General features: G+C 49.9%; 4 protein-coding genes; 3 read left to right on the forward strand and 1 right to left on the reverse strand.

Moving 5' to 3' along the window:
- Nucleotides 1-621: 621 nt before the first annotated feature.
- CHC_T00002892001 (hypothetical protein) lies at nt 622-2,748 on the forward strand. XM_005714289.1 is given in 2 exon segments: nt 622-2,568; nt 2,569-2,748. 1 exon segment carries the CDS (start codon nt 622-624, stop codon nt 2,566-2,568), a length of 1,947 nt encoding a protein of 648 aa, XP_005714346.1. The 3' UTR covers nt 2,569-2,748.
- A 214-nt stretch (nt 2,749-2,962) lies between these two features.
- CHC_T00002893001 (hypothetical protein) lies at nt 2,963-5,315 on the forward strand. XM_005714290.1 is given in 2 exon segments: nt 2,963-4,642; nt 4,643-5,315. 1 exon segment carries the CDS (start codon nt 2,963-2,965, stop codon nt 4,640-4,642), a length of 1,680 nt encoding a protein of 559 aa, XP_005714347.1. The 3' UTR covers nt 4,643-5,315.
- A 660-nt stretch (nt 5,316-5,975) lies between these two features.
- CHC_T00002894001 (hypothetical protein) lies at nt 5,976-9,099 on the forward strand. XM_005714291.1 is given in 6 exon segments: nt 5,976-6,143; nt 6,292-6,934; nt 7,102-7,605; nt 7,831-7,974; nt 8,177-8,769; nt 8,770-9,099. 5 exon segments carry the CDS (start codon nt 5,976-5,978, stop codon nt 8,767-8,769), a joined length of 2,052 nt encoding a protein of 683 aa, XP_005714348.1. The 3' UTR covers nt 8,770-9,099.
- A 1-nt stretch (nt 9,100) lies between these two features.
- On the reverse strand, nt 9,101-10,254 carry CHC_T00002895001 (hypothetical protein). XM_005714292.1 is given in 2 exon segments: nt 9,101-9,456; nt 9,457-10,254. 1 exon segment carries the CDS (start codon nt 10,252-10,254, stop codon nt 9,457-9,459), a length of 798 nt encoding a protein of 265 aa, XP_005714349.1. The 3' UTR covers nt 9,101-9,456.
- Between the last annotated feature and the right edge of the window lie 3,664 nt (nt 10,255-13,918).

A 13,918-nucleotide genomic window follows, 5' to 3' on the forward strand; every position in this document is an offset into this window, starting at 1 on the left:
AATGCTGTACAGTACGTAAACTTTAGGGCCCAACTGCCAGCAGTTGGGCCCTAAAGTTTACGTACTGTAACTGCCAGCAGTTGGCCCCCTAAAGTTTACGTACTGTACTGTAGGGTGGCACCACCCTCCGAACAAGAGATACTGTACCTCCCGAAGATGTCACGTGGACACGTGTCGTCGCTTTGTCTGGCACTGTCAAGGACGGATGTTCTGAGGTCATGAATTACAGTATCCAATATGTGTACAGCATAGGAGAATGTGCTGCGTTGTACCGAATTTCGGAGCGATACAGTACAGACGTGCAGTGCTGTAGAGCAAGGGAAGGTTGCCAGCCAGCCTTTTACACGTGGTTGAACTGTTCCGTGTACCCGTGTAAATACTTCGGTTCGTCCCTGGATTCGCACCAGCTCCCGACAGGACGGTGACATCAATCATTTTTGGTAGACCTTCCCCACGACGAGCACGCCCTCTCGTTTAAAGCAACAGGTACCCAGTGGCAATACCGTCTTATTGCGCCAGGAACTCAAACGCACTAATTCTAACTCCAGTGGCTCTCGCCTTTCATTTCCGTGGCTCTCGCCTTTCATTTCCATTGCACAGCCTTCTTCACACTTGCGAAACATGGGCGACCAGCAAGGCTACTATCCATGGCAAGGGCCCGATGACCCATCCAAGAGCCGCTTGAAAGTTCTCAACAGTTTTACTGGCCAGAAAGAGCCATTTGTACCACGCGATGGCGGCAATCGGGTCTCTTGGTATATATGCGGCCCTACTGTTTATGACTCTGCTCATGTCGGGCATGCCTCCAATTACGTCCGCTTTGATGTTGTTCGACGTATCTTGAGTGATTATTTTGGTTACGACCTTGTCGTTCAAATGAATGTCACGGACATTGATGACAAGATTATCAAAAGAGCAACCGAGCGCAACCTATCTTTTGAAGTATTAGCACATGAATTTGAAACCGAGTTCATGGAGGACATGGATAGCCTCAACGTCAAGCGACCGGATTTTCTCACACGCGTCTCTGAGTACATTCCCGAAGTAATTGATTACATTAGGCAAATCATCCAAAATGGCTTCGCCTACGAAAGCGCAGGATCAGTTTACTTTGACACGGGTGCCTTCACTGATGCAGGACACAACTACGGAAAACTTGAACCTGGCTCAGTCGGCAATCAATCGCTTATCGCAGAGGGTGAGGGAGCACTCACAGCTGCAGACGCCTGCATTAGATCTCAGAAGAAGGCTCCAGGTGACTTTGTTCTTTGGAAGAAGAGCAAGAAGGGTGAGCCCTCGTGGGAATCGCCCTGGGGGCCAGGCCGTCCGGGGTGGCACATCGAGTGCTCAGCCATGGCCTCCAACGTCTTGGGACCTATAATTGATATCCACGCTGGAGGTGTCGATTTACGTTTTCCGCATCACTCAAACGAAGTAGCTCAAGCGGAAGCGTATCACAGCTCGCACAATTGGGTCAACTACTTTCTTCACGCCGGACATTTACACATTGAGGGGCTAAAGATGTCCAAGTCGTTGAAAAACTTCATTACCATTCGTAATTGCTTGCAACGATATAACGCTCGCCAGATGCGCCTTGCCTTCCTATGCCATCGCTACGACGCCCCCATGATCTATGCTGAACACGCCATGGAGGAGGCCGTCAGTGTAGATAGGACCTTCATTGACTTCTTCGGTACTTTGAAGGCAACAATACGCGAGGTTGAACGCAAGGACCCTGTTGCAAGGGTGATGAGGCCACTAGACATGGAAAGAGAACTTAGCACAGAACTAGAGCGTGCCCAGGAAACGATTCATAATAGCCTGGCCGACAACTTCGACACACCGAGCGCGCTCCGTGAAATCCAAAATCTGGTAAGGTCCACAAACGCATACATGGCACATAGAGGCACCGAGAGTAATAATCTTCTGTTGGAAGGGATTGGAGGTTATATCTCGAAGATGTTGAGCGTGTTTGGGTTGTCACATGACAATGCAGCAAGCAGTAATTTGCGGTACGGGAGCAAGGCCGAGGACGAATCTAGCGACAGCACTCTGGCTAACGTTTTGGATGCGTTTTGCCAATTTAGAGATACGGTAAGGAGTGAAGCTAGGAAGGAGAATTCAGCTGGGATGCGAAAGATCTTGTCACTCAGTGATAGCGTGCGAGACGACGACTTGCCGAAACTTGGAGTGCGGCTGGAAGATCGAGGGGTGGATCAACCGGCGATGTGGAAATTGGAAGAGGCAGAAACGCTAGTTATGGAAATTCAAAGGAAACGAGAAGCAGAGGCATCGAGGAGGGAAGAGAAAGAGAGGAAGAGGTTGGCGAGAGAAGCGAAACTTAGGGAAGATTTAGAAAAGGGCCGACTGTCGCCGGAGGTGTTGTTCAAGGAGAGTAAGGAATATGCTGGCAAGTATAGGGCGTTCGATGAGCAAGGAATGCCGACAATGGACGCTAACGGCGAAGGGCTGAGCAAATCTGCACTGAAATCTCTTGCAAAAGCACGCACCAGACAAGAAAAATTGCATGCCAAGTTTCTGGCTGCGAACGGATCACAACCAACATAGGAGTGAGTGGGGCGGGGCTACCGGGCTTAGGAATGTACACGCCGAGGGCATGTGCATGTCCATCTTCAGGGTGGAGCGTGAGCTTCGTAAACAATGCCAAACTAATTTAGCATCGAATGACAGGTAGTCCACTGTCCGTAAAACGGACGTGTGAATATGTGTCTTTTCATTCCCATGTGTGTAACGTCACAACTCTGTTCTCGGGAGATTGTTGCCAATCCCATGCACAAAGAAGGATTCGGTGTAGAGAAAAAGGTTTCTTGGCAAACTGAAGTGATTACGGTACAAGCCTGTGCAATACGATACATGAATGTGGAGCTGATCTCTCTGGTGATTTGACATGTCGATCATGCTCTGGTGATTTAACGTGTCGATCATGCTCTGGTGATTTGACATGCCGATTATGCTCTGGTGGATTTGCAGCGCAACGACTCACATTTCCAAAAAATCGGCTTTTCAGGTCATCAAAGATTTGGGATCTCACGCATACTGTACCCTAGAAGACACAGGCCCTGACATAGCCCTACGCAAAAACGGCTTGCACCAGAAAGGTAAAAGTAAAGGAAAGGACCCCGAACCACAAGCACACCAGATCTGCAATCCCTCTATCTGTATCATCTCTTCGTTTGCGTTTCAAGATCTTCCACTCATGGCCTTTCTCAAAACGCTATCCCAGCCCAAGTTGCACGCCAGTATCAAAAGCTGGGCTCTTGGCTATGCACGCGCTCTTCCAAACCTTCGCACCATGACCCCACCAACTCTCTCTACCATGTCAAAGCGTTTTCAGCACAGTGAGACTGCGCACTTATCCGCTTTGTCTCAGGAGAAGATAGACCTTGAGAGCAAGTATGGTGTCAGGAACTATCATCCGCTACCTGTCGTTCTATCTCGAGGGTTAGGGACTCGCGTGTGGGATGTCGAAGGTCGCGAGTACCTCGATTTCTTAGCTGCCTATTCGGCTGTCAACCAGGGTCATTGTCACCCACACATTCTAGCCGCTCTGGCGTCGCAGGCGGCGAAGCTAACACTTACTTCCAGGGCATTTTATAATGACCAACTGGGCCATTTCGAAGAGCGTCTGTGTAACACGTTCGGGTTTGATCGCTGTTTGCCTATGAATTCTGGTGTCGAGGCATGCGAGTCTGCCGTTAAGTTTGCTCGCCGCTGGGGATATGAAGTCAAGCGTATCGCTGATGGTCGAGCTCGAGTGGTGTTTGCGAGAGGCAACTTTTGGGGGCGTTCAGTAGCGGCTATTTCTTCTTCCACTGACCCAGTTTGCCGAAACGGTTTCGGACCCTTTGTTCCCGGCTTCGATCTCGTGGACTATGATAATCTCGAAGAGCTGGAAAAAGCAACATCCCATCCCGACGTGTGCGCATTTATGGTGGAACCCATACAGGGCGAGGCTGGTATTATAGTTCCTCAGGAGGGTTACCTGGCAAAGGCGAAAGAGATTTGCGAGAAAAACCGCGTCCTGCTCATCGTAGATGAGGTACAGACAGGGCTTGGCCGGACAGGTCGACTTCTTTGTAGCGGCCATGACAACGTGAAGCCTGACATGGTTGTCTTGGGAAAAGCGTTGAGCGGTGGGGTATTCCCGGTTTCGGCAGTACTTGGTAGTGATGAGGTGATGACGTTGATTGGACCAGGTGAACATGGGTCTACTTATGGTGGAAATCCTCTTGCATGCGCTGTAGCAATGGCTGCGTTGGATGTGATTGAGAATGAGGGTCTGTGCGAAAATGCGGAGAAGATGGGGCATGCTCTCCGTGACGGTCTCTTCCAGAATCGACGCACAACGCGGAAAATCCTGTCTGATGTACGAGGGAAAGGACTGATGAATGCCCTTCAGATTAAGGATGTGTATGGGGACGGGTCGACGGCATGGCAGGTTTGTCTTGAGATGGCCAAGAATGGGGTCCTGGCAAAGCCAACGCATGGAGACATCATTCGTCTGGCGCCTCCGCTGGTGATTACGAAAGAAGAAGTCAAGCAGGCGTGTGTCGTCATCCGCGAGGCGTTACGAGTCGTTAGCTCGAATCATGAACATCAACAGCAAGCAGTTACGGAATAAATACGCTGTAGGTAGAAATTTCTCTGACTTGTTGTCCTAATGGGTGAACTGCATCGATGCCGTCAAGTAGTCTCAGTTCCGGGACGTAGCGCTCTGACGCTTCTGGTGCATACCTGCAACTGGGGATCGATAGTGTAGTGGGAAAGTGTCTACGAGCAAAAAGGGAGTTGGTACCCTTGTATCGAAACTTATACTGTACAGAAAACAGTATTGTGGAAAAGAAGCGATTCCCTGCAGATGGGGTCAAGGTATGGATTTAAAGTGAAAAACATAATGCATGTCAATAAACAACCTTCATACAGAGTAAAGTCTCGATATGGTGAACCGAAATGTGGCGCTTCCGAGCAACCTACTGAGTTCGCCTTATCGGGCCAGTTCACAGTGGCGGAACTGCTCATGTACACGTGTAGCCGTTGTACAGGTACAGCAAGGCACATAACGTCACTTCCTCTGACACTGTGTATCAACGGGCGACGTCGACGGGCGCAATCGGACATCCAGAGCTCTTCCCGTTGTGATTCAGCCTCCCTTTCTTTTCATTCAGCCGCGTACGGAGACTTCAACGTATGAATCTGAAGCAAGGACGTATTGATAGCTTCTGTATTCGTTGATGGTTCGTTTCTAGTGCGCATTTCGGCCTCGATAAAGTGAACTCTGGGTTTTTCATATTTTTTATGTTCATGGTATCGCGTAGTTCGTTCTATAGAGTCTGGTTCACCTTAGAAATACAAAAACGTCGATTCTGGGCCAAAAAAGCGGGGTGGCGCCTCCCTCATAGTCCTTCGGTTCACGGTACCGAGACAGTTCATCATATCCGGTACGCAGCTTATCGAGACTTTACTCTGTACACGTGTGAAGCATTTCTTGTGAATTACGGACACGTGTGATTTACATACACTTGTGATGTATGTCTAGAACATGTTCACCACTTGCCACTTGGCAGCCATGAACAAAAATACGGAGGCGTAAATGGCCACTTTGCACTGCAAAACTTGAAAGAGACGCAGAACAGTTAAATGGGCACACTTCGAATCTGAATGAGTCAATTGGCATCTAGAACGCATCTAGAACGCTTCCTCCCTCAAGGTAAGATGTCCCTCAAGGTAAGATGTCAAAGGGGCGATGATGAAGGGTGCCTCAGACAGCGTGAGGCTTCATGTCATCCAGACGCTCCAGTGTCCCGTACAGTGTTCCGTAGCCTAACCGATTCTAAAGCGTATCGAAAGGTGTCGTTTAGCCCCGTCCAACTGTATTGCACAGCTCCCTTACGAATTGCACAGTGTATAGAACAGCATAATGATGAAGACATTGACGTCACCAGCATCGCTCTCTCATGCCTGATGTTGCTTTGTCGGTTGGGTACTGGGTATTAACATTAATAGGGTGGGTTGTTGAAGGGGCTGCTGCAATACAGTACAGTACCCTTAAGGGTACCTTCAAGGTACAGTATTTACAGTTTCTCTTTCAAACCCCGAGTTGCAGCAGGGCCCGTCTACACGTCGTGCTGACCAATTCTGAACCAGCATTGATTTCAAAAACCAAAAGACGTCATCGGTCGAAGATGTGCTGCGGCACCGCTACACCACTACGGTACAGTACCAGTGTGCGACGGGTATCAAAGGGCCCGCGTCTCCCTAACAGGTGGTCAGACAACCTTTCCGACAAATTCTGGTCCCCCAAACTGCAACCAGCAACTCTCAACTTGCCAATCCTTGGCATTGCCGTGCTTTGCCTTCATCCCAATGACTCTCGTTCCTCTCATCAACGCCGTGGCGGCAATCCTCTTAATTCCTGCTGTCTTTGCGGCCCCATCATGGAATCAGATTCCTGTCAAGGAGGCCTACGTGCCACGGCCGGAAGCAGCTTTCACGCAGTGTGGAAATGGCAAGCTCTGCCTTCTAGGCGGGCGCGGTGTCGATCCCGTCTCCATTCTGGACACAAAAACATTGTCTTGGTCGAGCGGAAAGGTTCCCCCCATGGAGATCCACCATTTCCAAGCTTTTCAGGGCCCGGACAAATGTGCTTGGGTTGTAGGAGCATGGACAGGTCCATTTCCTAAAGAGGAGACTGTCGACAAAATTCTCATCTACTGTCCAGACTTAGATGAATGGTCTTCTGGTCCACCCATCAACAGGCCGCGCGGCGCGGGAGGCGCTTTCTTGCTTGATGGTTCTGTTTATCTCGTGTCTGGTAATGTAGGTGGTCACAATGCAGGTGCCAATCTCGTTGACTGGTTTGATAAACTTGACTTGGAGACGGGAACATGGTCCACACTGCCACCTATCCCTAATCGTACGTTCCACTTGAACTCCTCCTTTCATGCTCATCCCGCAAGTCCCATGGACAATCCACACAAATCAACATTAACATATCTTATACATAACTTCTTTTCTTCTTCTTTTTCTTTCCTTCTCTCCTTCCCCGAATTCTTGTTACTCGGAAATATCACTCCACAACAGCTCGAGACCATTTCCATGCCGTCGTTCTCAATAATAAGCTATACGTCGCTGCGGGACGTGATTCTACGGGAAAAGAACCTGAGTTTTTCGACGATGTTGAGGAGAAGGTTGATATCTTCGACTTCGACTCTCAAGAATGGTCCACCGGAGAGGACTTTCCGAGGCCTAGAGGAGGAACCTTTGCAACAGCATTCGGCGACACCGTTTTCATCCTCGGAGGTGAGGGGGAAAATCGCGCTTGGGTTGAGGTAGATGTCCTTGATGGGTCATCATTCAAACCGGGTGAAGATATGCCAACTCCGCGTCATGGTGCCGGTGCAGTTTCTTGCAACGGAGCCATATGGGTAGCAGGTGGCACAACAGTACAGGGAGGTGGAACCGAGGCCTCGGACACAATTGCGTATTTTGATGGTGACGAGGTCCCAACCTGCGGGTCATCAGAATCAAATTCACCGCCGCCCAGCCCTGTTTCAAGCAAACCGACCCCAACCAGTGAGCCATCGAGTAAGTCATTCTCACATTATGTAACAGAAGCATCACTGAAACATGCTCTTGCATGAGGCATGAAGTTGCCCTTGCGTCGAAGCACGTGAAGAACTGCTCCGTGCGATGGCGGTGCGAGGCCCTATCTGACCAAGTTCTCTTTACTCTTACGTTCTGTATCGTTTTATGTTTTCATTGAATTATCTTCTCATCCCCACTACTTCAAATATGCCCACCGCTTTTCAGCAGCAGTGGCTTCTCAAAATCCACCCACTCCAACGGAGGATGGTGATAGCGACGCACTTCCATCAGAGCAAACTCCTGGATCCAATGCAGAAGAGGCTCAGGGCAGCAGCACGCCTTCGCCTGGAGTAAGCGATAATAGTGAAGGTACGCTCTCAGAAACACGCAGCCCGGCACACATGGCACTTGCTAGAAATGTTTTCATCTGTGATGGTTCTCTACCGACCCATCTACAGTCTTCGACTCAAACAAATTCATATTTTACTAACCCTGACATCGCACACACTCAATACCCACTCTGCAATGATATCATGACTTGGCGGTGCGAACGACGCGACATATGAAGCAGATCCGGATGACACAGAACCTGTACCTTCTGAAGAGGATAGTGGGCCTGCCTGCTTCCCCTCTGATGCCGTTGTTGAGCTTCGCGATGGGAGGATGATCAAAATGGACCAGCTGAAAATCGGAGATGAAGTCAAGGTTGGTGCGACCGGTGAATACAGCGAGGTTTTCTTCTTTTCGCATCGCAATGGAGATCGGATTAATGAGTTCATTCGGATCGAGACGGAGAGTAACAGTATGACTGTTTCTCCCGGACACCTTGTCTACGCAAACGGAAAAGTTGCAACGGCATCAAGTGTGCGTGTGGGAGACAGTGTCTCTGCAAGTCAGGATACAGTGAATTCAGTCACTGTGGTAACCGTCCAAAGGATTAAGTCAAAGGGTTTGCACAACCCACATACATTCCACGGTGATATTGTTGTGAATGGCTTAGTTGCAACCACTTTCACATCAGCAGTGCATCCTTCCGTTGCTCGGCTTTTGCTGATTCCTTTCCATCTCTCCTACAAAATATTTGGGGCTCATATCTTTCAAGATCGTCTCAATGCAGAAGTGCTTCGCATTTTGCAGTATGGTTTCTGGCGAGAATACAACTGAGTTTGTGCAAGCGAGCGTTAGTACGGGGATATCATGTTTGAAAGGGGTATAGGCTGACTAATACATTAATCGGAGTCTTTGGCCGAATGAACCATTAGGACGTTGCTACGTCGTATTAGAAGTTCCTTCCCGCAACATTATTAACCTTAGATTGAAGCAAAAGTGATGTCCAGTAACGCCACGCCGTTGCTACACTTCGGGTGGCCTAGTCTCATTGATGACCGTCGTGTCGGTGATGTATAAAGGGACGTATGATGGAATTCTCATCTAAGCAGCTTATACACCTGGAGAAACGCCTGGGCCATAAAGTGAACACGAAGTCATCCAAAAGTTGTGTTGCGAACCTCATTCGAAATGCAGGTTGCGCTTTTGCTTTTCAGTCGGGAAAATCGCTTGGGCAGGGATACTGCCGTTGCTTAAAGTAACAAATATCTGTACTACATACAGAATGCACGGTTCTCCCGTGAATCGCGCTAACAAATCGGTGTGAAGGCGCAAATTGAAGAACAGCTGCCTTTGTCCTGGCAGCATGTTGCAGATGCGGTATATGAGGACGCCATTCCTGTAAGGATTTAGGCCAAACATTCTAAATGCAGTAATGGGAGCTCTACGATCATAAGCGCGGCCCTTGTCAACAGTCACAATGACTGTTGCGGTTGCGGCCGGTGTAGTTGTTCCAAAGCAGTCCTACCACTGCACACCGTCTGGGGCGGTAAGTGGAATATCAGTCGTCTTCTTCCTGCGGCATCGGGGAAGGATGAATACCGTTACAACAATAGCAACTGCAACAGCTACCAGAACACCCAAAAATATCTTCCACCAGTCCACACCGAGGCTGCCTTCTTCAAGAGATAGCCTGGCAAATACGGAATCAGACAAGGATTCCTCTGGACCGACTGCAATAGTCTTTCCCTCTGGGTAAGGATCTACATTTGCCCCAAACGCCGTGCCCCGCTGGAGCCCGGCATTGTAGTTGACAAGCTCTAGACTATCTGCTGGAATAAATTCGCCTTCGTTGCAAAGATCGTGACCTGATAGTCCGGCAAACCATGCTGGAGAGGGAGAGAGAGGCGCGATGATGCTTACAAGAGATGCCTCGTCCTCTACAGTTAGCTCCAGTTTAGTTACCTCATCGATGGGTACACCTTCTTCCACTGAGAATGAAGACACGACTCCGCTTTCCTTCAGTGCATTCAAACGTGTTGCAAGAAGTTCCGCCCGCCCCTTCTCCGCAACCTCAGCGACTTCATCCGTCAACTTATCTCCCTTGAGAAATAGATTGAATGACGAGCTGTGGGCCACGGCAATCACAAGGGGAATGCGAGCCTTGTCAGGAACGGTGGGGAGAGTACTTCGGGTGAAGCTCGTTTGAATAGACAGGACATACGACTGGCGCCCCTGGCATGCGCCGTCTGCACGAAACGAAATGCAGAAGAGAACCACCAAGAGAATTGGCGCAGATATCATGGATGTAGACTTATTCATTCTATCGCCAATGTGAGTTGCGGTGCCAGAAACTTCGCCACAAGCCTAGAGATTCCGGTAGTGCTTCCAGTGGGGCGATCTGATAGCTTGATGGGGCGAAACTGGCACGTATTTCTCCGTGTTTGCGATAAGCCCGGGAAAATCTTTCGTCCGCTACGATGTCGGCAGCCGTTGTTCAGAAAAGAAACTTTGGAGGGAGACTTGTGTGACGAGACGGGTTTGTGGGGCGACACTCAACTGGTTTGCAATGGCGACGGTGGGATTCACACCAATGAGTACGTTGTGTTACCCATGCTTCGCTACCCGGCACCGCACTGTCAAGGCAGGCAGGCAGTGCTTTCAAAGGGAAACGTGGCGCCTTCTGGTAGTCCAGTAAGGGTGTGTCGCTCCCTATTCCATCCCAGTGCTGCTCACCCACCTGAGTTACAGTACAGCATGGCAAATAGCCGTTTTAACTACTGAATTTTAAATACTGAAAATGGCACCCATAATAGTGGGTTCAGCAATATTTTGTTGAGAGCACAGCACCTCCCCTGGACGATTATCAAAAAAAAAATTGTTTTGTTAATTTAATTAACACACGCATCGCGAGAGAACGGGATCAATTTTCGGACATCTGTTGGAGTCAATAAAATGTCGCAGTAGCTCAGTGGCCAATCATTGACCACTAACCCGTTCATGGCGGTGTTTTGAAGCATTGGACAAGGTTTCAACGCAATTGAAGCAACGCAATTGGCCCAAATTCCATTCTCTTTGCGGTCTTGTCCTGGTTCGGAGGGGGTGTCAAGATGGAATGTAGTCATCAATAGAAATAATCACATTTATAGTCTTCATTCAAATATTCAAGTTTTTGAAGTTTCGCATGATCCTCACACTGAGTTTAACGTGATGATATTGTTGGGGTGAAAACGGGATACGTCGTCCCGTGTCTTACCCGTGTGTGTGTGTTTTTTGTGATGTGTCTGCCCTCGGCCGTACAGGACGGCCGAAAACCACTGTATTTATACTCTTTTTGCGCACGGTCTACAATTACTAACTTAAACTTCCAATTACTTACACCGGTCCCAACCACGTGTCACACAGCCCCCCACTTAGGCGGGGCCACGGGCCCCGGCCACTCAGATTTTGACTTTGATTTTGATTTTTTTTCTTCACACTCCAGCCTATATCAACACAGACCTGGGGCTTGGACCCCCCCTCCCTTCTTGTGGTATCTGCCGTCACTCTCCGTTCGCATTTCTCGCTCCATCCCAGCCTCGTTTTAGCTCTTCCGGCATCCTGCTTCCTGCGCTGCTTAGCTCTTGCGGCTCTTCCGCGTTGCCTTCTTGGGCCTCGTCGTAGCTTAGAACTCCTGTTTCCCACCAAATCGAGAGGCACGCAGGTGGGGTTTAAGTCCCCGTGTGCCCTCTTCGGCCCCCCTCATAGCGTAATACGATGGCAAGTACCAAGTAGACAGCGGCGAAAAGCACGGGAGGTAAGCGTCCGCGGAAACAGCTTGCTCTGACAGCTGCACAGTTCGCCAGCCGCGACTGCTTAATGTTCGAGCTCTCATCTCGCACAGATGTAACCAAGGTTTCCAAGACGGGCTCCATATTCCACATTTGGGTGGCCAGCGGGCATTGCTGTTACGCCGTAACAGAAAAAGAGTTCAAAAGCCTTCTAGGAGATCATATTAGCGCCCTTCTCCACCACAAGCAAGATGAAGAGGTTTCTCAAGAAGAGATATGGCGTCTTGGTCTCACAGAGTTGTTGTCGGACACAAACCAGTGCTGTATTATAGGCGACGGTGAGTGGAATATTGAGTCCATCTATCTCGACGTTGAAAACACGTACTATGGCGTCGACGCCGCAACCAACCTTCCTCACCGTATTTTGCTCTACACTCTAGCAATTTCCGGAACCGGGAATAGTACAACTCACAAGATTGTTGGCGATCTCTTCCAGTTTGGTGAGAGAAACCAAATTAGTGCCTTCTTAAGTATTGACCGTTTTTGCACCGATCAAAAGGGCAGGAGTCTGAAGATGATCCATGGTCGTTCCAGGGCGGTTAATCCTCGGACTCCGATCTACCGCGTGTCCACACACGGGACCGTGCGGTTCCGAGATAATAGTGACATGTGCATCTCCGCCGCCGTCTGCAACGGTCTCCAACTACTAGGGTCGCCGAACCTTGCCGTTAAGTACTGGAATCTTTTAGTCCGCAACAGGCTCCTCTTTGAGGGGACCGGCTCTCCGTCGCGTCGAATCCGAGATTTACATGACGCTGCAAAACACCTTAATCAAGATGAAGTCGCTCTCCGCGGGTCGGGTCTTCGTAGTCCATCTCTCGGAGTCCTCTTGAGGCTCGACCCGGGTGTCTATGTCGCGACTTTAGAAGGCTTGCCCCACATAATGCACAGCATCTGCGTCTCGACCATACATTCCATTGTACTTGATTGTATGGAGGGTTTTCCGCTTCGGCTCTGCGCCGGTGCGGTCAAAGCATGCGTTGGAGCCGACGGGATCTTCGTTGGCGTCTCCGAACTGCGCCAAGTTATCGTCGTCACCCCTTCCAAGAAGAAACGGAGCAGAATTGCACGCGTAAGCAGCCGCAGAGCACACAAGAAAGCCGCGATTCGGGGTTTGGGAAGTTCCATTCAGCATTAGAGGTCATTGGTGATTCCCATTGTCTCCATGACCCACTCTTTATCTATTCGTAGCAAGTAATCAGCACTTCATATGCATTTCACTAACTTTCAATTCAAAGCGTAAAAATCCCTAGTCATTCGCCTCACTGAAGGTGCAACGGTTGCCTCTTGTAGAGGACCGGCCTTCTGGCATGTATCTCCCTTCTCGAGTAGCGTTGATGCGGCGACATTAGGGTGTACCGCGGATGGCACGCACGAGCAACTCGGCATGGGCCATAGAACTTCGACAAGACGATAGGCCATTTCTGCATGGGCCCGAGGGCAGCCCCTTTTGCGACCAACACTTCGTCGCCCACATTGAAAGTCGCTTTGCGACCGTCTGATAATGTGGTTGCAGCTCTGCACCCGATTATTCTTGTTGCCCGCATCTCCCTGGCTTGCAGGAGTTCCATTCTCAGGTGGCGGATCTCGGAGACTCCGAAGAGAGGCTCCTGGTCTCCAGGCGCCATCCTGGGCAACACCCCATAAAGCAGCTCGAACGGGGACAATCCCACCGCCATCCTCCTGCGACGGTATCCATACAGGACTTGACGTAAAGCATCGTCCCACTCAACAACTGTAGGCGAGGCACCGAGAATCATCTTACGGACTGCTCTCTTCAATGTGCCGACCATCCGCTCTGCCCGTCCGTTCGACATAGGCGCATAGGCGAGCACTGTCTTCCACTTAATCCCGTTTCGTGCCATGAAGGCATTCAGGACCGACGCTGTGAAACAAGTAGCGTTGTCCGAGACAACGACACGTGGTAACCCAAAACAGTGGATTATCTCTTCTTTCACGAACTTCAGCACTTCCTCTGCCGTCGAGGTGACGGTGGCCTTCGCAATTGGCCAGCCAGTCAGGTGCTCCACGGCAATAAGGATGTACCTCCCTCCAGAGGGCGTACGAGGCAATGGTCCCGCAAAATCGATAGAGTATGTATCAAATAACGAAGTCATGGGAAATCGAATGGTGGTCTTGTACTTCGGAATTGGTGT

The sequence above is a fragment of the Chondrus crispus genome, genomic scaffold, assembly GCF_000350225.1.
Source record: "Chondrus crispus Stackhouse genomic scaffold, scaffold_16, whole genome shotgun sequence".
NCBI classification, from domain to species: Eukaryota; Rhodophyta; class Florideophyceae; order Gigartinales; family Gigartinaceae; genus Chondrus; species Chondrus crispus.

What these genes read in the sequence shown, in the direction of transcription:
- CHC_T00002892001 (XM_005714289.1), top strand. Translation starts at nt 622, where the DNA reads ATGGGCGACCAGCAAGGCTACTATCCATGGCAAGGGCCCGATGACCCA.
- CHC_T00002893001 (XM_005714290.1), top strand. Translation starts at nt 2,963, where the DNA reads ATGCCGATTATGCTCTGGTGGATTTGCAGCGCAACGACTCACATTTCC.
- CHC_T00002894001 (XM_005714291.1), top strand. Translation starts at nt 5,976, where the DNA reads ATGCCTGATGTTGCTTTGTCGGTTGGGTACTGGGTATTAACATTAATA. An exon ending in GCAGGGCCCGTCTACACGTC is followed by an intron (nt 6,144 to 6,291) that starts GTGCTGACCAAT and finishes ACAGGTGGTCAG; the next exon opens with ACAACCTTTCCGACAAATTC. An exon ending in AGTAAGCGATAATAGTGAAG is followed by an intron (nt 7,975 to 8,176) that starts GTACGCTCTCAG and finishes CATATGAAGCAG; the next exon opens with ATCCGGATGACACAGAACCT.
- CHC_T00002895001 (XM_005714292.1), bottom strand. Translation starts at nt 10,254, where the DNA reads ATGAATAAGTCTACATCCATGATATCTGCGCCAATTCTCTTGGTGGTT.